The sequence below is a fragment of the Geotrypetes seraphini genome, chromosome 8 (assembly GCF_902459505.1).
Source record: "Geotrypetes seraphini chromosome 8, aGeoSer1.1, whole genome shotgun sequence".
NCBI classification, from domain to species: domain Eukaryota; kingdom Metazoa; phylum Chordata; class Amphibia; order Gymnophiona; family Dermophiidae; genus Geotrypetes; species Geotrypetes seraphini.
The window spans coordinates 98,150,798-98,173,946 of NC_047091.1; the positions used below are offsets into that span (position 1 = coordinate 98,150,798).

Sequence of the window (23,149 nt, forward strand, 5' to 3'; positions counted from 1 at the left end):
TTTTTTAATATGTCTTCCCAGTGCTTCGATTTCCAGTTTAAAATCTGCCTGTTTTGATTTCTTTTGGATTGGAAGAAAAGCCTGTAAGCACCGGTACTGAGAAATAAATATGTACGAGTCCAAACAAATCCGAAATTGAAAGCACACATTGGCGCCTGTTTTCTGTGCTTAGATATAAGCCTTCCAAGTAAAAAAGAAAAAGAAATTTGAAAAACCTATATTTAAAGGCAGAGGTTCCAATGTGTGCTTCACAGTTGGGTTTGCCTAGCGCATACGCACAAGAATTGCGCTTATTGTGAAACTCTTCTGTGCATGTGCCAAGCATATTCCTCCCCCTTGCTTTCACTTTTACAATGTGCATGTAATTTGAATATCATTTCCTTTGAGCATTGGAGAGCTTGTTTTCTGCGCTGTTGACTTTTATCAAGAGAGTTCTGAGAATCGGCCTGCAAGTGAGTACCCGGGGCAATGAACTGCAAAGTCAAGGTCGCAAGGAGAGTCAGTGGGAGAAGAAAGATTTGAATCGTGGCTTCCCTGGTTCTCAACCTGCTGCTGTGATCACTAGCTCATGTCATTATTAGTCTAGCCCTCGTAAAATATTCTTACCAAGTTCTCTGAAATGGTAGAGGAGTGGAGATATCTCAGTAATCTTTTAGACCAGGCGTGGCAGCTGAGGTTTTCTGTGACATAAAACCATGCCTTACATTTTTCACCAGATAAATAAATAAGCAGCTAGGTTGGCGTACTATGCATATAAATATCTTCTCAGAAATACCTCAGCCCCACCACTCCACCGCTAAGTTGAATTTCAAAAACGCGGGAGATTTACGTGGTAGCTCATCATAGGTAAATGATTTTTTTAAAACGCTGTGATAATTCAAACGTGTTCATAAAGATGCCTTTTTTTTTCAACTACAATAGTGTCAAGAAATTATTACAAAAGTATATACTTAGCTTTTATACACAGCTGAACCTGGGAGTCTGACCCGACATGTTTCGCACACACAGTGCTGTCTCAAGGGTCTCCCGAGGCCGCCGTTGTCATCCGACTCACAAGTGCGTTTTAAAAAAATCATTTACCTATGATGAGCTACCACGTAAATCTCCTGCGTTTTTGAAATTCAACATAGCGGTGGAGTGGTGGGGCTGAGGTATTTCTGAGAAGATATTTATATGCATAGTACGCCAACCTAGCTGCTTATTTATTTATCTTGAGAGAGAGGGTTGGTGATAGACCTATAACTATACTGGTATTATATTAAAGCTTACATTTTTCACCAGCATCTAGTTTCTTCACAGGCTATGAATACCGTGTTTCCCCGATGGTAAGACACTGTCTTATTTTTTTTGGAAGGCCAAAATATGCTCTAGGGCTTATTTTCGGGGGGATGCCTTATTTACCCTTTCATGTCCCCTCTGTATCTCTATCCTTATTCAGTAGGTCCTGCTTACCCTTTCTCTTCTTTGTGTCACTATCTCCATTTTCAGCTTTCCCCCCCTTTTCCTTTGTTACTGCACCCTGTAGCTAGAATCTTTCCACCCTCCCTCCACTCCGGCCCAGCCCAGTATGAAATATTTCCTTTTGTTTCCCTCCCCTCTCTCTTTCTCTCTCTCTTCTGCTCCCTCACCCACGAGTCCTGCATCTGGCCCTCTCCCTTCTACCTGCACCTGGCAACACCCCCCTGCTCCGCGGCTCTCTTCAGCAACTTGTCAGCAGCGGTGATCAAGACAAGCTACCGACATCGAGGCCTTCCCTCTACGAGTCCCGCCTTTGTGGAAAAAGGAAGTTGAAACAAGCGGGACTCGCAGAGGGTAGGCCCCGACGTCAGAAGCTTGTGTCGATCGCTGCTGCTGAGTTGCCGAAGAGAGCTGCGGAGCAGGGGATGTGGCCGGAAGCAGGTAGAAGGGAGAGGGAGATAGGAAGGCTGTAGATCTCCGGAACATGACACCGACCCCGGCCAGGATGATTTCTTTTTCAGGCGTGCATCTTACAAGTCTGGCGTCGCGGCGGGAAATAGCCATGCTGAGCAGTGAGCTCAGCACTATACAGATGAAAGCCTTGCTTGCTGGCTTTCATCTGTGTACGTGCTGAGCTCACTGCTCAGCATGGCTATTTCCCGCCGCGACACCGGACTTGTAAGTTGCATGCCTGCGTGACACACTACCAGAGCCACGGCAAAGGTGGAAAAGAGTCGCATGCGGCTCTGGAGCCGCGGGTTGCCGACCCCCGCGGTAGACGGAGGGACCACACGGAGTCACCCACCGTACCACCCGATTCGGGTAAGCGCATGTATCGGTGGGTGGCTTATTTGCGGGGGGGGGGGGTGCCTTATTTTACAATTTTTTCTAAAAAGGGGGGGCTGTCTTATTTGATGGCCCTGCCTTATCATCGGGGAAACACGGTATTTAGAAGCTTACAGCATGAAAGTTTATTGTATGATTTCTTAGCACATTTTCTTCTTTGCTTTTGAAAATATGACTCAGGTGAAAATGGAAACGTCTGGAAATTTCTGGTGTCATTTCAGTCACACAGGTCATTGGAGGGGGAAAGAAATGGCAAAAGTAGAATCAACGGTGAGGGTGTGAATCCAGAACAGCAGGTGCAAGAAATCTTTACCCTGCCTTTCTTTCAAAGATAATGAGCCACTTTTTTATATAAAATCTTTTTGGAGGGGAATTAGGTTTCATCTGTAAATGTTTTTCCTTTGTTGCTGTTGTCTGTGCTCCCTCCTCTTTACTGGCTGTTTCTGGTAAAATCCAGAAACTTGAATACTGAATAATTGGGAGAAAAAAACAACAAACTTTCTGAGATGTAGCTTTTGGAGTTTTTGAGTTCACAGTTCCAATCTCGATAGAGACTTGAAAATGGATAGAATAGATTACCAGCAGGAGATTATTGATCTTCCTCTTGTCTTGTTTTTTTCTCTTGTGCAAGACAAAAAGACATAACCAGATGAAAAATAAATGCAGGGCAACAAAATCCTTAGAGAAGGGCCAGCCTGTAGGCACTACAGTAGGGGTTGAAGGGGTCAAACAAACCAATCTCCAGCCCCATCATGAGCTCTATGTTTGGCAATGCTTTTGAAGGCAAAATATCGGTCACCTTGTGGCACTAGTGGCCCACCCCTTTCCACTACCTGGATTAACACCCATCATCTAGGTCAGTGTTTCCCAAGTCGGTCCTGGAGTACCCCACTGCCAAATCATTCATTGTGGATATCCTGAAAATCTGATTGACTTTGGAAATGCTGATCTAGGAGCTATTTCTGCAGGGTTTGTGCTAGGATTTTATAGACAAGTTAATAGGTCAGAAAGCTGCCCAAGTACAGTGTAAAAAAAATTACCTTCCAGAATAGCAGTGCTATAAGGGAAGGGTAAGAGATTGGGAGTTGTATACCGCCTTTTTGTAGTTACCGTATATACTTGAATATAGGATGAGATTTTGGGACCAAAAAAATGGCCCAATGCAGGCTTCTGGTAGGCCGGGACAGGAGGGATCTTTCTCGTCTCCCGTCCACCTAACTATTTTTTTTAACTCCCCCCCCCCTTTTTTTCAGGTTTTAATCCCTGGTGGTCCAGCGGTGTATGGGGCAGGAGCGATCTTTCCACATTCCTGCCTTGTGCTGAGCTGCTGCCTCCGATCTCGCGGCGCACTCCACAGGACCAAGCTATTCATGCTCCCTGCTCAGCCCTGCGCTGCTCTCTGATTGGCTTCTGTCATTTCTTACAGGACGAGAACTGGTGGAAGCCAATCAAAGAGCAGCGCATGAATAGCTTGGTGCTGTGGGGTGCGCCGCAAGATCGGATGCAGCAGCTTGGCACGGGGCAGGAGCGCTCCTGCCCCACACCTGCAAAAAGGTACGCGCGGGTGGGCAGACAGGCGGGGGGTGGGGGGAGTTAAAAAAAATTGTTAAGTGGCCAGGATGGAAGATGAGAGGGATCCCTCCTGTCCCGGCCTACCACTAGACCACCAGAAGAGCATAGGTGGAACAGGGATCAGAGCCTGACAGGGAGTGAGGGGGGGGCTGGCTGCATAGCCTGGTAGGGCAGGGAAGGAAGGGAGCTGGGTGCAGAGCCTGGTAGGGAGTGAGGGGGCTAGCTGCTTAGCCTGGTAGGGCAGGGAAGGAAGGGAGCTAGGTGCAGAACCTGGTAGGGAAGGGGGCTGGGTGCAGAGCCTTGGAGAACCTGGTGGGGAAAGAGACTGGGTGCAGAGCCTGACAGGGTGGGAAGGGGCTGGGTGCAGAACCTGGCAGGGAGGGGGTCTGAGTGCAGACCCTGGTAGGGGAGGGCATAAGAGAGGGGACACTGGGTGCAGATCCTGGCAGGGCATGACACTTGAATATGAAGCCCATGTATTAATAAGATTATATTGTGTGTATATGAAAAATGAATGGAAGAAATTACATTACAATTAGTACTATTATTTTGGGGGTGGGGTCTGGTGCAAAGCTTGGACGGGGGTACTTGGTTGGTATTTGGAGACTCCAGTAGATGGAACCTAAGCATACTACTGGGCAGGGCTCTGGATTTCTGGCCCAGAAATATCTAAGAAAAAGGACCATTTAAACTAAATAATTTTATGGAGCATGTATGGTTGGGCAGACTGGATGGACCACTTGGGCCTTTATTTACTGTCATTTACTATGTTACTATGTTAGGCTTAGGAGGTACTTTGGCTTAAAAAGGTTGAGAAACACTGATTTATAACACTAGAGTTGCCAAAGCTTCACCTGTTTTTTGCCATGTGCGGGACACAACCGAAAAAAGTCTATCCAACATCGGGCTCAGTTTCCATTACTCTTGCCCATGATAACACCTCAAAAGCCATGTTGTGTTTCCATCCTTTTTCTATTTAGGCATCCCCTTTGTCTATCCCATGCTAGTTTGAATTTGTTCACCATTTTCGACTCTACCACCTCTCCTGGAAGGGCGTTCCAGGCACCTACTACCCTCTCTGTGAAAAAGCATTTCCTGACGTTACTCCTAAGTCTGCCTCCCTGTAACCTTCATTCATGTCCTCTAGTTCAACCACCCCTACATCTCTAGAATAGGTTTGTTTGAATATTAATGCCTTTCAAGTACTGTACTTTGTTCAGGTCAGAGAAAGACATGCTTGTTTGCCCATGCATTTCCCCAGGGCAGTTTTATGACTCGCCATGTTTGCCTTTGAAATGCCATTTTGAATGTAGAAATATCTTACAACATTTCCTCTGTGGATATTACCCGATAATATATCAAAGAGCAAATTAGACTTTTCTAGCTTTACTGTTGCTCCCAGGGTGTCAATTTGTTATTCTATCAGTGGGTTGTTAGGTTACGTAAGAAGTTGTGGGTGAGTTGTTTGCAGAAATTGAGTGGCAGTGTGATGCCTCCCTGACCCAGCTGACCTGGAACTCGATGTAGAAAGTGGAAGGAACATGTAAACTGAGCTGAAAACAAGTAAAGTAATAATGTTAAAATAGCAATAGCAAGCTCCCCCCCCTCCCTGTATACTATTTCCTATTAAGGAATAAAATGGTCAAAATTTAAAACTGTGCATTTGATATTTAATGCTGCCCATGACAGTAAAAAACAAAAGGAATTGACCCCAAAATATCCACAAAGAAGAAAATCCAGAGAAAACCAAAAAAACTCTGTGGAGTGATGATGTTCCCAAATGGACTTTATTTGAAAGTATCAAAGTTCCAAAGGTACACTAAAATCATCCACATAAAATAATTCCATCCACATAAAAGTAAATCATCCACATAAGAGCCTTAAAGGACCTAGTCCGCTAGGGATATAGGACCCAACACGGTCCGCGTTTCGACAAAAAGTCTTCTTCAGGGGTCCCTGGGGGTCCTATAAAGGTGAGTACGTGGGAAACAATTGTGTGGTGAACCGGAAGTGAGACACTGCTTGCATTTGCAATAAAGTCCATTTGGGAAATTCGTCACTCCACAGAGTTTTTTTGGTTTGCCCATGACATTACCCAGGTATCCAGGCATGCTGCAGATTGCTGGTGTTCTCTGGATTAATGGTGATATTTGGTGCCCCTGACTGGACAGCTGCATATTTTCTTGCTGTGCCCTGGTGCTATCCAGAAAGTGCTGGAGCAGACTGTAATAACTTTTAGCAGCATTATTTGGATAAAGCTGAAAATTACTGACTTGCCCAGGACAGTGGCACTTACATGGATAGTTGTGGTGTTGACTATCGGGCCAAAAGGTGCTTTTATGAAATAAAGTCAAACCTTGGTTTATGAGCATAATTCGTTCCAGAAGCATGCTTGGAATCCAAAGCACTCGTATATCAAAGCGAATTTCCCCATAGGAAATAATGGAAAATCAGACAATCCGTTCCACAACCCAAAAACTTTAATACAAAATACTATACGCACTTGTATTGCAAGACTTCACTCATTTAGAACAGTCACTACACTCCTGCAGCGTCAGAGAGAGAAGAACCATCGGCTCAGTTGTGATGTGTGTATACTGTATGTACTTGTATTGCAAGACATTGCTTGTATATCAAGTTAAAATTTAATAAAATGTTTTGCTTGTCTTGCAAAACACTTGCAAACCAAGTTACTTGCAATCCAAGGTTTTACTGTATTTGGGCACAGTACACTTTGAACAATGGTTGTGTAGGACTGAGTCAAGGATTTGATATACCACCTTTCTGTGGGTACAATCAAATGGTTTACATATACTATATGCAGGTACTTTTTCTGCCCCTAGTGAGTGAGCTCACAATCTGTTGGGTACTATGCCAGTGGCATAGTAAGGGGAGGGGGGGGGGCGTGGGACAGATGGACTGACCCAGGCGCCAACTTCGTGGGAGCACTGGCACCTCTCCTCCTTTCTGCCCCCTTCTGCATACCTCCAGAAATGTTCGGCGGTGCAAACAGCATCTTGCACCTGCTGCTTGCTTGGCTGCTTGGCTTCTTTCTGATATAATTTCCTGGTTGCGTAAGTAGGAAGTGATGTCAGAAGGGAGCCGAGGCCGACACGAGCAGCAGGTGGAAGATGCTGCTCGTGCCAGCGAACGTTTGAAGAGGTACATGCGGGTGGGGGAGGCGGGGTGGCGCAAGGCAAAGAAGAGTGCGGAGGGGGGAGGGACACACGGTGTGGCGATGCCAGCCGCCACTGCCCTGGGCACCAACCTCCCTAGCTACGCCACTGTGACTTGCCCAGGGTCATAAGGAGCTACAGTGAGAACTGAACCCAGTTTCCCCATGTTCTCAGCCTACCGCACTAACCATTAGGCTGGGATCATGTAAGTTTGCAAATGTTTGAACACTGCGATGCAAAAATTCTTTTGACTGTTTCCCTGCCACAGCTGGCCGTGCCTGGCACATACGGTAGCAGCATGGATTTTGTTAGTGGACCTTTTCGAGAGATTTCTTTCTACAATTTTGGGAGCATCTTGCACTCCTTAGAGATAAAGAGCTCCTCAGCTGATAGGTGGAAGCGTAGACCTGTTAAGTGTATTTCCTGAAGCAGGAGCTTAATGAGCAGCACAGCAGGGATCGAGGTCTAGGCTCGTCATACCTGCTGATTTAACCAATACAGTTCATTAAGTGGCAGCCCAGAAGCAATTCTAGAAAGATCATAAGGTAGCAGATATATATATGAAAGAGCGGTCCATTTTTTGCAGACTTGGGAGGAGAGCTGACTAGAAAACATGGGGAATATGAATCCGACAAATGGCCCAGTACCAACTCCATCCAAGCTCTCCCTATGCCATTCATTCTCCCGGAAGTGGGACAGGCATGTGGTTTTGGAGAATGAGCTGCTAACTTTTAAGATCTTCTCTGTGCTGCGCCAGAACACCCGTGCTCGGCAGGTAGCTGGGTCTCGCCGGCCCCCTGCCCACTTTCTCAGCTCCAATTCTGCTGTTTTTTCCTCCGTAGTAGCACCTGCAAAGGAGCAGTCCCGCGTTGTCCTGCCAGGAACCGATGGCACCCCAGGCTTGTCCCGGACCCTCGGCATGACCGTCTCCCAGAGAGGATTCTCACAACTTGGACTAAATACAGCCATAAGCGTGAACAGACTCGGGTAAGATGGCTCTCACTTTTCATCCTTAAACAGTGACTCTCAAACCAGTTCTTTGGACACATCTAGCCTGCTGGGTTATCAGAATATACAATGAATATGCATGAGGCAAATTTGCATACACTTCATCCTTTGTATGCATATCTCTCTCATGCATATTTACTGTAGAGATTGTGAAAATCCAACTGCTAATTGTGTCCCTAGGATGGATTGAGAACCATTGCTCCAAATGATGAAACATATATTTCATTTTACTGCAGTTTGCCTGCGACAGCTGCCGCATTTCTTGTATATGGGTTTATTTGTTTTTTTGTTTTGAATGCCTTCTTGATGTGGCTCTGGGATGGACTCAAGATGTTGCGCTATGGGGGGTGGTTGGTGCTTTATCCCCAGAAGTAAGGGAGGTTGAATGACTGACAGCACTGTGGCAACCCCTTGAAGATGCAAGAGTGATGCTGACAGTAAGCCCTGGTGGGAGTCCCCTACAGCTCTCTGTTTGCTAGGATATTGTGTTGGCTTCAGGCACACCATCAGTGACGGGGGAGTTATCAAATGGAGATGGAAGAAACTTTGTAAATCAAGAATTAGTGTTTAATATTGGTAATCTCCTTGATAGATATGTTGGAATGTTTTGGTAGTGTCTCACTAGCCATTTGGGGCATGTCTGCTTTCTTTTGTCTTACAAGATATGCCCTCTTAGATCTTCTATCATTAGCCTTTCTCATTTGAATATAAGCTAGGGCAGGGGTAGGCAATTCCGGTCCTCGAGAGCCAGGTCAGGTTTTCAGGATATTCACAATGAATATGTATGAGATGGATTTGCATGCACTGCCTCCTTGAGATGCAAATCTATCTCATGTATATTTATTGTGGATATCCTGAAAACCTGACCTGGCTCCGGCTCTCGAGGACCGGAATTGCCTACCCCTGAGCTAAGGGAAGCTGAGTGGCTGATTGAGAGGGTTACACCTCATGTGGTGGAGGCGATTAGATTCTGGATCTGCAGCTTTTCACAGTGCCAACCATTTAGCTACTCTGCTAGTATACCTCAGTTATTTTGATATTCTACTCATGACAGATAAGGAAAGCACAACGGCACCAGCAATCTGACAATCCTGTGCACTATTCATGGCTGATGTTAAACTTGCTGGGTCCCAAGGCAGATGTCTAAGATGGAGTCCCAAAGCCCATCAGCAGGCTGTATTTTCATTTATTTCTGTTTTCATATAAGGATGAGGAAGATCACAGAATATCAGTTAGCAGGGTTTAAAAAAGGTTTGGATAATTTCCTAAAAGAGAAGTCCATAGCCATTATTGAGATGACTTGGGAAAATCCACAGCTTATTCCTAGGATAATCAGCATAAAATCTGTTTTACTATTTGGGATCTAGCTTGTTAATACTTTGGACCTGGGTTCTGTTGGAAACAGGATGCTGGGCTTGATGGAGCTTTGGTCTGTCCCAATATGGCAACTCTTATGTTCTTATGCAATTTGGTGTAATGCAGCTACTGATTGAGTTCCACCAATTTTTCTTCCTGTTATATTTTAAGGTGGTGTGTAGTTAGCTTTATAGGAGTGTATAGAACAATACTGGGATGCCATTCTTTCCAAGGGGAGGGGAGGCTTATGGGACTGACTTTGCACCTTTGGGCATTAATTCTCCCTGAAGGTATCTAGGCTAAATTTTTTTCTCAAAGCTGTGAAATTTGCTTGGCATGGGAGAGAATCTCTAATATGAATCATGAGTATTCCTGAGATTTCCGGAGTTCAGAGTGTTAGGTAAAGACCTGCTTCTATGCTACACATTTTCAGATTTATCACAGGAGAGGGAGGGGATTCCTCACCCACACATTCTTTTTTGGTGGCAGCCCCAGTAGGGAGACCCAGACTGGAAGCACCCTATTTCATTTTTTGTGCATCACTGTGGTACCCCCATCTTGCTCTCGCATCAATAATTAAATTAAGGAGGACAGGCATGCCAAGAAAAAGGACACCAGGAAGAGGCAACTTCCACAACCCAAGTGGATCAATGAGCCCGATATTAGTTGATGGTGATCTGTGTTTTGCTGACCACCTCGGTGTTAACACCATAAATTTCAATACCAGGCCACATCCGAGCACCAGCTTTGAATTTCTAGGTTTCCATAGTCGATTATGAATTATTGCAAAAAGATAGAACTGACTTTTATGCCATTTTATACAGTATATCTAATCTAATCCTTAGGTTTGTATACCGCATCATCTCCACGTTCGTAGAGCTCGACGCGGTTTACAGTAGGAGAAATAGGAAGGAACTACAACAGAGGATTAGAGGTAGAAGTGTGAAGAAAATTTAGAGGATTTGGGATGCAAAGATATAAGAGTTTCCTTGATTCCTAAGTTGGAGGGAGACTTACATTTTTTGAGAAAAGCCAGGTTTTCAGATGTTTGCGGAAAACTTGGAGAGAGCTCAAGTTCCGAAGAGGGGAGGTAAGGTTGTTCCAGAGCTTAGTATATGCAATTAAGATGCTTGCTTAAGTGCTGAATATTGGCATTTAACCAGCCAAGTGACAACTGCCCTAGAATCTCCCCTCCCCCCCACCACCATAGCTTGTTTTCAATTTGGTGCCAACCAGTTATTTTCAGCAGCATTAACCAGTTAAGTGCCACTGAAAATTTGTGATTAGCCCCGAACAGATGATTTAACAAGCCAGGAGCAATATCTGGATGGTAACATCTCTTTGAATATTGACTCCAACATATATCTTAAATAAAAGATTAAGATGACAGTAGAATTATTAGACTGTTCTTCTGTCTTTTCCTGTTTGGGTTTGTCCTGGCAGTTCTATAACAAAGAAGCATGAAGGCAGATAAAGACCAAATGGCCCATCTACAGCATCCACTATCTCCTCTTCCTAAGAGATCCCAAGTGCCTGTCCCATGCTTTCTTGAACTTGGACACAGTCTTTGTCTCCACAACCTCTACCAGGAGACTATTCCACACATCTACCACCTTTTTTGTAAAAAGTATTTCCTTAGATTACTCCTGAGCCTATCACCTCTTAACTTCATCCTATGCCCTTTCATTCCTTTCAAATGAAAGAGATTTGCCTCATATTCATTTATGCCATGTAGGTATTTAAATCTCTCCATCATATCTCCACTCTCCCGTCTTTCCTCCAAAGTATACATATTGGGATCTTTAAGTCTTATTACGAAGACCACTGACCATTTGAATAGCCTTCCTCTGGACTGACTCTATCCTGTTCATATATTTTTGAAGGTGTGGTCTCCAAAATTGTACACAATATTCTAAATGAGGTCTCACCAGAGTCTTATAAAGGGGCATCAATACCTCCTTTTTCATACTGGCCATACCTTTCCCTATGCACCCTAACATCCTTGTAGCTTTTGCCGCTGCCTTTCAACCTGTTTGGCCACCTTTATATCATCACACCCATGTCCCGCTCCTCTTTCATGCACAAAAGTTCTTCATCCCTTAAACTATACCTGTTTCCTCAGATTTTTGCAGCCCAAATGCATGGCCTTGCATTTCTTAGCATTAAGTCTTAGCTGCTAAATTTCAGATCATTCTTCAAGCTTCACTATGTCCTTCCTCATGTTATTCACATCATCAGAGGTGTCTATTCTATTGCAGATTTTGGTATCATCTGCAAAGATGCAAATTTTACCTGAGCTTCAGCAATATCGCTTACAAAATGTTAAAAAGAACATGCCCGAGAACTGAACCTTGAGGCACACAACTGGTAACATCCCTTTCCTCAGAGAGATCTCCATTGACCACTACCCTTTGTCGCCTTCCACTCAACTAGTTCCTGATTCAGTCTGTCACTTTGAGGCCCTTCCCGAGGGCACTCAGTTTATTAGACACTTGTGTGGAGCATTGTTAAAGGTTTTGCTAAAATCTAAATGCACCAAATCTAGCATACTCCTTCTATCCAATTCTGTGGTCACCCAGTCAAAGAAGTTGATCAGATTTGTTGCCTCTAGTGAATCCATGTTGCCTCGGGTCCTGTAATCCCCTTATCTACTTTCTGGCACTCTGGCCTATATTTCAGACTTTCTTTTATACACCTTGGCTTGCAACCTGCACACTCTGATCATTGTACCCAGGGTGGAAAAGTGCCATGCGGGTCTTGTGCCTCTTCTATGTTAAAAACCCATCACAAATACAGAGCACAGTATGTTTTTATCACAGAAGCCTATAGAGGAATTCAAAAAAGGGGCCTTGTTTATAAAGGCAGCATAGGTGCCTTTGTGCTTTTTATAAAATATCTCCTGGAACCAGCCCTGACAGCAGGTAAATGCCAACATACATTTTCACCTGTTTTGCAGCAGATATAAATGTGTGTGCTTATCTTATGGGTTTCATTTTCAAAAAAGATAGATGTCCAAAAGACAGCATAAACCCACACTTGAACATCTTACTAGACAAAAATTTTAAGGGAACATATTAGAGGCGTGTGTGTTTTGGGTAGGCTTAGGGCGGGCTTAGAACGTGGATGCTCCTTAGGTATAATCAAACCTTTAACAAAATGTCCTGGACTTTTTTTGTAGACATATGGAGCTAGACCTGTTTTTAAAGCGTCTAAATGCTAAAAAGGTGCCCAAACTGACCAGATGACTACTGGAGGGATTAAGGCATGAACCCCCCCCCCCCTTACTCCTCTAGTTGTTACTGACCCCCCCCCCCCCCCAACTACCCAAAGATGTTTAAAAAAAACAGCTCCTGATTTGTGAGGCCAGACTTTAGTACAGGAAGAGGTGGTTGGAGCATACCACGGGTGATTTCCTTCACTCGCCAGTGCTCCGGCTGCCCTCTCCTGTCTCCCCCTGCTAAAAACTGTATTCGCGGTTTTTCAACAATCGCGGGGGTTCTTGGAACGGAACCCCGCGAATATCGGGGGAGTACTGTAATGTGAAATTCAGTACAGTACTTCTTAGAAGAACCCCTCTGCTATGCTCAGCTGTCTGAACAGTTTGCTAAGAATGCAGGCTGCCTAAACGAAAACTTGCTTTTGTGCGTTTTTTCATGTGGATGTATTTATATTCGAGAATGGTTAAAAAAGATAGACTTACTAAGGACCAAAATGTCTACATACAATAGGTCATTAAAAAAAACCCAAAACATAGACGTCTTGTTGTTTTGTGAATGTACATTTTCTCTACTGGATTTCTGGATGTCTTTCCCAAAATTTCCAAACTCAGACTTGGACATCCTATCGAAAATGCCCCTCCACATTTATACAATTTTCATTCAGGATCAGAGGTAACAATACAGTTGAAAAACTTGACAAAATAACCGATAATCTGCAAAGCTTTATAAAATACACGAACATGCCCAAACGCCAAGTAGGTAAATTGTGATTTCCTTTTTTATGAAATAAAACTCCTCTCCCTTATCACACAAGGATCACAGCAGAAGGTGTTATAAGTTCCGTCTTCCCCTGCAATAAGATAAAACATGTACTGTTCAGCAACCTGTGGTCTGTTCGATCAGTGAGTAATTACCCTCCCCCTATATGACCTCCCAGTCCTTACTCCTGAAAAATAAGTGTTTAGGATGGCCAACAGCCTGAACTACTCACATAGATTATAAAATAACACAGGTATATCACAGCATCACCCTTGGAAATGCCTTCGTGCAGTTTGCACATAAGTAAATGCTATCTTGTCAGCATGTGTACTTAAACACTGTGGGTCTATTTTATAAAAAAGTCTTTCCTGCAGGTAAAGCCATTTTACATGGAGCAATCTTTATAAAATTACCCCCTTAATGTCAGCCTCTTTACCAGTGAGATACAGGCTAATTAATCCAGAAGGCTACGTGGTAGTCTTGGCCGTGCCAGAATTTCAACCTGTGATGTTATCCCTGGCATATTATTTTAAAAAACAAAAGAAGCATGAACGTGCTACTGGAAAGAAATCCAGAAGCATTTGGTGTGTGATTTTTCTTGTTTTATATATTTCTTTTCTAGACAAACCACAGGAGAGATGGATGATACGGATTCCATCTCTGGTTTTGCCCGATCCAGACAGACATCAGACGATAGCCTCTCTCTTGCCTCTTCGACTCCTGAATCTGTTTTTGTGGAAGGTAGGAAGCACTCAAACATGTGGGAGCCTGGTGCAGATTGAGGGGTTGTTCCTTATTTTCTGTGATTTTGTGAGATTGCTATACATCTATAGATGGCAGTGGCGTGGGGAGGGGGGGGTTCGCTAGGCACCGTCTTGGTGAGGGCGCTAACACCCCTCCTTCTCTCTGCCTGCCCCGCTTCTTCCCAGTCCTCCCCCTGCCCCGCATGTGCCTTCACTTCTCCCCCACCGTACCTCTATCTTTTCACCGGTGCGAGCAGTAACTCCGACCTGCGTCGGCTTTCCCTCTGACATCACTTCCGGGTCCACTCTTATTATTAATGCTGTGCCACCTAACAGTGGTGTAGCGAGGGTGAAAAGCGCCTGGGGTGGTGGTACCCCTCCCCTGCCCCCCAGCCACACGCGCAGACCCCCTACCCCCCATACCTCTTTTAACTTTCCCGGAGCAAGCATCACCAACTTGCTGCCTGCGTCAGCTCTCCCTCTGACATCACTTCCTAGGCGTAGGACCCGGACGTGATGTCAGAGGGAGAGCCGACGCAGGCAGCAAGTTGGTGATGCTCGCTCCGGGAAAATTAAAAGAGGCATGGGGTAGGGAAAGGGTTTGCGCATGTGGCTGGGGTGGTGGGGGCAGGGGAGGGGCGCCACCACCCCAGGCGCTTTTCACCCTCGCTATACCACTGTTAGGTGGCACTGCATTAATAAAAAGAGTGTATATGCTAATCTTTCACTTAATGATGCATATAATCAGGGCCAACAATTTTGAGACTTCTTGCAGATTTCCAAGGCCCTTCAACTGATAGGTCTTTAACTTAAAATGTATGTTTTCAATTATATTGTAAGCAGTGTCATCTTAAAAAAAAAATTTTTTTCTCCTTAAATGAATACAATTTAGATTCACATTATGCCTCTCTGAGAAATGAACTCGAAACAGATGCCCAAGACTTTGAGGCCGAATCCTGGAGCATTACAGTGGAGCCATCGTATACCAAGAAACAGAAGAAGGAAGTTGTAAAAAGGCAAGACGTTATATATGGTAAGAGATGTCCTCTTATGATCTGTAATGTGATCTTAGGGGAAAAGAGGAGAAGAAACATTTGGGACAAACAGTTCAGGGATTGCACACACTTAAAAAAAATGTTTAAGGGAGGGTTGGCTGAGGGGGAGGTTTTGGGGGGACATAAATTACTGTTTAAAGGTTTGATGACTAAGGGCTACTTTTACTAAGCTGCGTTAGGGCATTAACGCGTGGCATAGCGCACGCTAAATTTCCACGCGCGCTAGACGCTAACGCCAGCATTAAGCTGGCGTTAGTTCTAGCCGCGTAGCGCGGGTTTAGTGTGCGCTAAAATGCGTGCGCTAAAAACGCTAACGCAGCTTAGTAAAAGGAGCCCTAAGAATTTTCTCGTGCCACTACTGTTGGTTTACATTGATTGTATTCTGTTCTGGAAGCCCTGCTATTGTTTTCTAGCTTTCAGTTGTCATCAATAAAAATTGTTTGCAAGTAAAAAAAAAAAAAAATGTTTAAATTGAAAGTTTTTAAGAAAAGGACATTTTATTCTGAGCTCCGCTTGCATTTCCTTTTTTCTTTACGCCTGTGATGCCCCGCCCCCTTTTTTAAAATAAATCAGAATTAATGTTTCTCATTGTTTACCTCTTGCTGAGTGTGAGGTTTCTTTTTTAATTCTATAATTATGAAATAGGGCAATCAAATTACATCAGGATACAGAAACCAATAGGAGAAACCATAATGTGGTGTCTTTAGGTATACAAATGTTTGGGTTTCCCATGTTGTTTGTTTCTTTGTGGGAGAAGGAGAGGTCAGGATCACATGTCTGAATGTTGACATTGGAGTATAGCATACTGTGCCATATCTTGTATTGTTGTTTGAATATTTTTACTGCTGTAATTGTCTGTTGCCTACGTTTGACTTACTGTTGCCGTACACCTCCTTGAGTGAATTTCTTCGGAAAGGCAGGTAATAAATAAATTAATAAATGTTTGTGTGTTCATCCCTCACAGTAGCTCTAGTGTTTAGTGTCTAGTTTAGGGATGCTCATTGTCGGTCTTCAAAGGCCGCAGACTAGTTGGGTTTTCAGGATTTCTACAGTAAATATGCATGAGATCTATTTGCATACAATGGAGGCAGTACATGCTTATTCATTGGGAAAATCCTGAAAATCTAACTGGGCTGCGGCCCTTGAGGACTAGAACAACAGAAAAAAGGCCACTCTACACGAAACTCAAGAAGTCCAAAAGAAAAAGCAGAGAGGGCCAGGTCTTCAAGTGAACCACTCTTTAATGGCAGCCAATATAGTCTATACCAGTGGTTCTCAACCCTGTCCTGGAGGACCACCAGGCCAATCGGGTTTTCAGGCTAGCCCTAATGAATATGCATGAGAGAGATTTGCATATAATGGAATTGACAGGCATGCAAATCTACTCCATGCATATTCATTAGGGCTACCCTGAAAACCCGATTGGCCTGGTGGTCCTCCAGGACAGGGTTGGGAACCACTGGTCTATACAGAAGATCATCTAAACAAACATAGGACGTGACATGGGCCGTTTTTCGGCGAGTGAGCCTGCATCAGGAGTCCTAAAACATACATAATAAAAATTAAAAGAACTGAAATACATTAAAATATCATAACACAAAAAACAATGAAAATAAGATAAAGTGAATACTATACCAGGATGTTAGTATGAAGTAAGTCAATACCCACAAACCAATGCCAGTTCACATAATGTACTGTAAATGAAGGTTTAACAAGAAAATATTGAAACGTTATTAAAAAAAACATTAACAATGCAGTCAAGGCAGACAAAGAGAAATGTGACCAAGAGGAGCTGTAAAGGAAGGTTTAACGAGATAATATTAAAATGATATTAAAAACAACAGTGACAATACAGTGCAAGGCAGACAAAGGGAAAAATGACCATATATCTTAAAAAGCACAATACTAAAATACCAAAAAGGTATGAGCAAATGAAAATTTATACTAAAACAGTTTTGAAACCCTTAAAATGAAACTCAAAAATTTCTAAATTCAAAAATCACTGCCCTTGATGTAGAGAGAGAAAATACTCTGAAAGAGAGCCTAAACGATAAGAAAAACTACAAAGAATGCTAATAATGTGGACTGAAAAGTCCCAGTTGTACTAGCTTTACCAGTCAGTCAGTTTAGAAAGGAGGACAATCCAGTTTGCTATTTCAAAAGGACATGTGAAAATGAAAGGCTATGTGGTTATTGCAATGTGGTGGAAATAACGTCATAAGAAAACAGGTTAATAATAAAGCGTAAGCAAACAGCAGGACAAGCTAGTATATGATAATAGGAAAAAAAAATGAAAGTGATGGTTGTAAGATGTGATAAAAACAATGCTGCATGGAAAACAGGGCAATGACAGCAGATAAAGACCCAAATGGTCCATCCAGTCTGCTCAACCTGATTCAATTTAAATTTTTTCTTCTTAGCTATTTTTGGGCAAGAATCCAAAGCTCTACCCAGTGCTTGGGTTCCAACTGCCGAAATCTCTGTCAAAACCTATTCCAGCCCATCTACACCCTCCCAGCCATTGAAGCCCTCTCCAGCCCATCCTCCCCCCAAATGGCCATATACAGACACAGACTGTGCAAGTCTGCTCAGTACTGGCCTTAGTTCAATATTTAATAACATTGTGTAAGCAGGCAGCAGGACAAACCAATATATGATGGCAGGAAAATAAGCACCAGAAAATGAAAAGATGCGGCTACAAGACAAAGTACGCCGCAAAGAGACAACACGATATAAGCGCGTAAGCATCGATTCTAAAAAGTAAGCATGAAAGACTTACCCCTAGATAACTGCTTGAGAAATAACAGCTATAAAAAGTAAACGGACGCTGAAAAGGACTATTTAAAAAGGTACCTCCAAAAACGTAAAACACGTCATCGTTGATGCATCGTTGACGTCGCGATCATGAAAAACGCTGCAAGGTGAAATGCTGAAAAATCTGTGTAGAAACAAAAGAATTGAAAACCAAAATTGAAACATAAGAATGCGAAAAAAGAAAACAAGAAAAAGAATATATTAATGAAATGTGTTGCAAATTTCCCCATTGTAGCAGACATAAATATCAAATATACTGAGAACTGATAATAAACATAGTAGATGTCTGTGTAAATATGATATAGATTGTTTAGTAAACAGCAATGAATGAATATTAGATTTTAAAAAATAGTAAATTTACTTAACCTACATCCTATGAAAGCAGAAATATTTTAATTTTAATTAAACATACATTGCACAATTAAATATAATTTTAAACCTGTATGTATAGAATAAAGACAGATGTCACGCTACTCTGTCTTTCCTAGTGACACCAGTGAGTCATATTTTATATCAGACTCACTAATATTAAGGAGTTAATTAGTAATTACTTGTGTTAAATCTATTTTATAAAAATACTCCACAAGTTAGAGAAACAGTATATATATTGAAAGCATAAAATGCTGTGTAATAATAATAAAAAATATTAATTAATATAAGTGAAGTGCTCAGTCACCAACCGATCCATGCATAAAGTACTTATAAAAGTACAAACACCGGTTGTACAACAGGGACCATCATTGCACTCTCAGTCCCTTGACCTTCCTTATTCAATGTTAATAATCAAAACGAAATGAAAAAAATCACTTATCTTCAAATGAACATAAGGACGCTAGCATGGTATTAATTCAACTCCAGCGCTCGTAACAGATTTCAATCCCAATTAAAGAATCCCCAAGTTTGAAACTCTCATAGCCTCCCTTTGACTTTTATAAGTACTTTATGCACGGATCGGTTGGTGACTGAGCACTTCACTTATATTAATTAATATTTATTATTATTACACAGCATTTTATGCTTTCAATATATATACTGTTTCTCTAACTTGTGGAGTATTTTTTATAAAAAAGTCATATTTTATAGGCAAATAGGTACTTAAGATTAAAAGGACATGTGTGTGCAATGTTATCCAATTCTGCATTTAATCCTCGAGGAGTGACAGTGTTTAATTCATAGATCATTATTTGTTTGAGGCTAAAAAGTTCAAAATCTATATTACACCTGAGCCATTTACTAGACAAGTGTCGAAGTATGGTTCGTTTGAAGACCTGACCCTCTCTGCTTTTTCTTTTGGACCTTGAGGACCAACACTGAGCACTGCTGGTCAAATTCATGCCAGATTTTCAGTATGTGTCAGGGGTGAAAGGTTATCCTGGCGGGGGCAATTTATTTTATATTTTGATCCGCAGTTGCGTTCTGAAAAGTAAGGTCCAATAGTTCTGCATATAACTTCAGTTTTCTCCTCTTGATGATACTTATGAGCAGAATACCTCAGCGACCTCTAGTGACTGAGAGAAGGAAATGCAGCTCCTGCCTGTGCACTTTTGATTTATTTATTTATAAATTTTTAGTCATTACATACATACATAATGAATAAAGAAAAGGAAATTAATACAATAATATAAAAATAAGCATATCAATCCAAAATTTCCTTTCAAGCCCACATCAATGAAGTGCCACACCACTATTTCAGGAAATTATATATACTAAAGGTAAACAATTCACTGAATCCAGTCCATTAAATGGACCCCGATTCAATCAATACTATCTAGGGCCAAATTATTATTCCTCTAAAATCTGTTGTAGATAAACAGTACTCATTTCATTTCTCTAGCCAGCAGAAATTGTTGTAACTGTATAGGATGCACTTTTGATTTTTAAAAATGTTATACAGTATTTACGACCAAACAAACAGTGGAGATGTCCAGTCAAGACTGGTGAGCTGTATGTATTTCTCAAATCTCTTTTATTCACTTCGATTGACTCGACATGTATGTGTTTCGGCCACACTGGCCTACATCATGAGTCTTGAATTCTTAAAAGGCTATGATGGCTAGATGTCAAAAAGTACTAGACCACTTTAAAAGGCAAATATTGTGTTTCAAGATGAAATGGCCCAGGATCCGAAACACTCACCAGTCTTCACCACTGTTTGTTTGGTTGTGTTTAACTCGTGGAGGTGAATCTCCTGTTTTGCACTTTGCCATACAGTATTTATATGCATGCAACAAATACAGCATTACATCACTCACTAATAAGCAAAAGGGTAATATTCAAAGTGATTTTACTGGCCAGAAATGGCTCCTGGATGGTTTAATTGCTTGTTTAGGGTTATCCGCTGATATTCAGCGTCACTTAACTGGTTTGTGCTGCTTAATATCATCATAGACTGTTAAACTCAAAGCTGGCTATTAAGTGGCTGTGGGCGGAGTCGGCACGTATGTAGTTAAGTGCCGATATTCATCTCTTAACCGCCTAAGTTTAGCAGTTAGATCAGATCGTATAAAGTGTGTCTTAATTTATTTCTGTGTCACTTGGACAGTTATATGCTGAATCTTGCACTGAGCCACATAGGAGATGGCGGGTCTCATAAAGCCAGGTATTCAGTGCCAGTGCCCGGACACAGCCCAACATTAAATATCCAAGAATAATAAGAACATAAGAATAGCCTTACTGGTTCATCAAGCCCAGTAGCCCGTTCTCACAGTGGCCATAAAAGGTCTCTAGTACCTGGCCAAAACCCAAGGAGTAGCAACATTCCATGCTACTGATCCAGGGCAAGCAGTGACTTCCCCCAAGTCTTCCTCAATAACGGACTATGGACTTTTCCTCTAGGAAATTGTCCAAACCTTTCTTAAAACCAGCTACTCTATCCGCTCTTACCACAATGTCTGCCAATGTATTCCAGAGCTTAACTATTCTCTGAGTGAAAAAATATTTCCTCCTATTGGTTTTAAAAATATTTCCCCGTAACTTCATCGAGTGTCCCCTAGTCTTCGTAATTTTTGATGGAGTGAAAAGTCGACCCACTTGTACCCATTCTACGCCACTCAGGATTTTGTAGACTTCAATCATATCTCCCCCTCAGCCGTCTCTTTTCCAAGCTGAAGAGCCCAAACCTTTTTAGTCTTTCCTCATACGAGAGGAGTTCCATCCCCTTTACCATCTTGGTTGCTCTTCTTTGAACCTTTGCTAGTGCTGCTATATCTTTCTTGAGATAAGGAGAGTAGAATTGAATGCAATGCTCCAGGTGAGGTCGTACCATGGAGCAATACAGGGGCATTATAACATTCATAATGCTGGTGGCAGCTGAATAGTGACCCCCCCTTTTTAAACTAACCCTCAAATTCTGTATATGGTGCCATAAGTTGCACATGCAGTTCGGTGCACACAGCTGATTTACGCACGTGGTTTAATTGTTTAACAAACTAATCAGCCTTGATAATTGGTGGTTTACACCTAATTGAAATTAACTTGCACTAATTAGAAGTTACGCATACAGCTTAGTAGGTGCATTTTATAAAGTGGTGCGTATCATTTGTAATGCGCAAATCTCAAAGAGGGCATGGTTAGGGGAGGAGCATGGTTGGGTCGTGGACCTTTCTTAAAGTTTGGCTCACTGTTATAGAATATGCATGATCTGTGCACAGATTAGCAGCAGTCATTTAAGCCTGGTTTTCCTTGGCCTAAATGGGTGGGCCTAAATATTATGCTGCTGCATACGGCCACTAAGCTCGATTCTCTATATATAGCGCAGGGGTAGGGAACTCCGGTCCTCGAGAGCCGTTTTCCAGTCGGGTTTCCAGGATTTCCCCAATGAATATGCATTGAAAGCTGTGCATGCAAATAGATCTCATGCATATTCATTGGGGAAATCCTGAAAACCCGACTGGAATACGGCTCTCGAGGACCGGAGTTCCCTACCCCTGATATAGCGAGAATCTTTTATAGAATCTCACTAAATGGCATTTAAATTGGTGCCTTTGTTTTTGCACTAAATATAGAATTTGCTAACTGCTTAATGCAGTGATTCCCAATCCTGTCCTGGAGGAACACCAGGCCAATCGGGTTTTCAGGCTAGCCCTAATGAATATGCATGAGAGAGATTTGCATATGATGGAAGTGATAGGCATGCAAATTTGCTTCATGCATATTCATTAGGGCTAGCCTGAAAACCCGATTGGCCTGGTGTTCCTCCAGGACAGGGTTGGGAACCACTGGCTTAATGAATACTAATGTTATTCCCTTCCCAGAAAAAGACTGGGTGTTTTCCAAGAAGCAGATCTTTTCCAGTGTAATGATTATTAGAATGGTGGTGTTACCCTTTAAACCAGGGGTAGGGAACTCCGGTCCTCGAGAGCCGTATGCCAGTCGGGTTTTCAGGATTTCCCCAATGAATATGCATTGAAAGCAGTGCATGCACATAGATCTCATGCATATTCATTGGGGGAATCCTGAAAACCCGACTGGCATACGGCTCTCGAGGACCGGAGTTCCCTACCCCTGCTTTAAAGCCTCAGTAGCAGGAGACTCTTTTCAAAGTAGCACAGGGTGCTGAACATTAGATCATCCGGGGAAAAAAAAAATTAACTGTGGGGAATGCAGCCCAAACTATAGGTTACCCCCAACTCCTTAGTGCTTGTTGAAATTGCTGTGGTTTTTTTGTTGGAGTGCGGAAACAAAACTGGAAGAAGATTGACTCATTTGAGTTCTGGTGCTGGAGAAGGATTTTAGGCATGCTGTGGACCACCAGAAGAACTAACAAATTGATTCTGGAAGAGATCAAACTGGTTATGTCATTTGAAGCCCCAAATGATGAAGTTACGACTATCTTATTTTGGTCACACCATCAGAAGAGAGAGATCACTGGAGAAGGACATCAATGATTGGGAAGATCGAAGGAACCAGGCGGAGAGGGCGACCTGCAATCAGATGGCTGGACAGGTTGAAAACAACCATGGGGATGACGCTGGAGGACCTTTCCGGACTAGCACAAAACTGCTTTCTTTTTAGATCCACAAGTCATCAAGTCGCATGAGTCGATGGCACCTAACAACAACAATATGCACTATGATCCTCTGGAGAACCAGAAATCAACACATGTATATGACCACCCTACACACTGTATGATAAGAATTCATGCT

General features: G+C 42.6%; 1 protein-coding gene across 4 annotated transcripts in view; it reads left to right on the forward strand.

The window, feature by feature from the left end:
- The window catches only part of ARHGEF18 (Rho/Rac guanine nucleotide exchange factor 18), a 250,998-nt gene that overhangs the window by 131,597 nt on the left and 96,252 nt on the right, over positions 1 to 23,149 (forward strand). For 3 of the 4 annotated variants that reach the window (XM_033956918.1, XM_033956915.1, XM_033956917.1), the window contains 3 exons: positions 7,895 to 8,039; positions 14,016 to 14,134; positions 15,029 to 15,169. In XM_033956918.1, coding sequence (XP_033812809.1) covers positions 7,895 to 8,039; positions 14,016 to 14,134; positions 15,029 to 15,169 — 405 coding nt within the window. The remainder of the gene's footprint in view (positions 1 to 7,894; positions 8,040 to 14,015; positions 14,135 to 15,028; positions 15,170 to 23,149) is intronic. The other variant, XM_033956916.1, reaches the window with a different exon arrangement.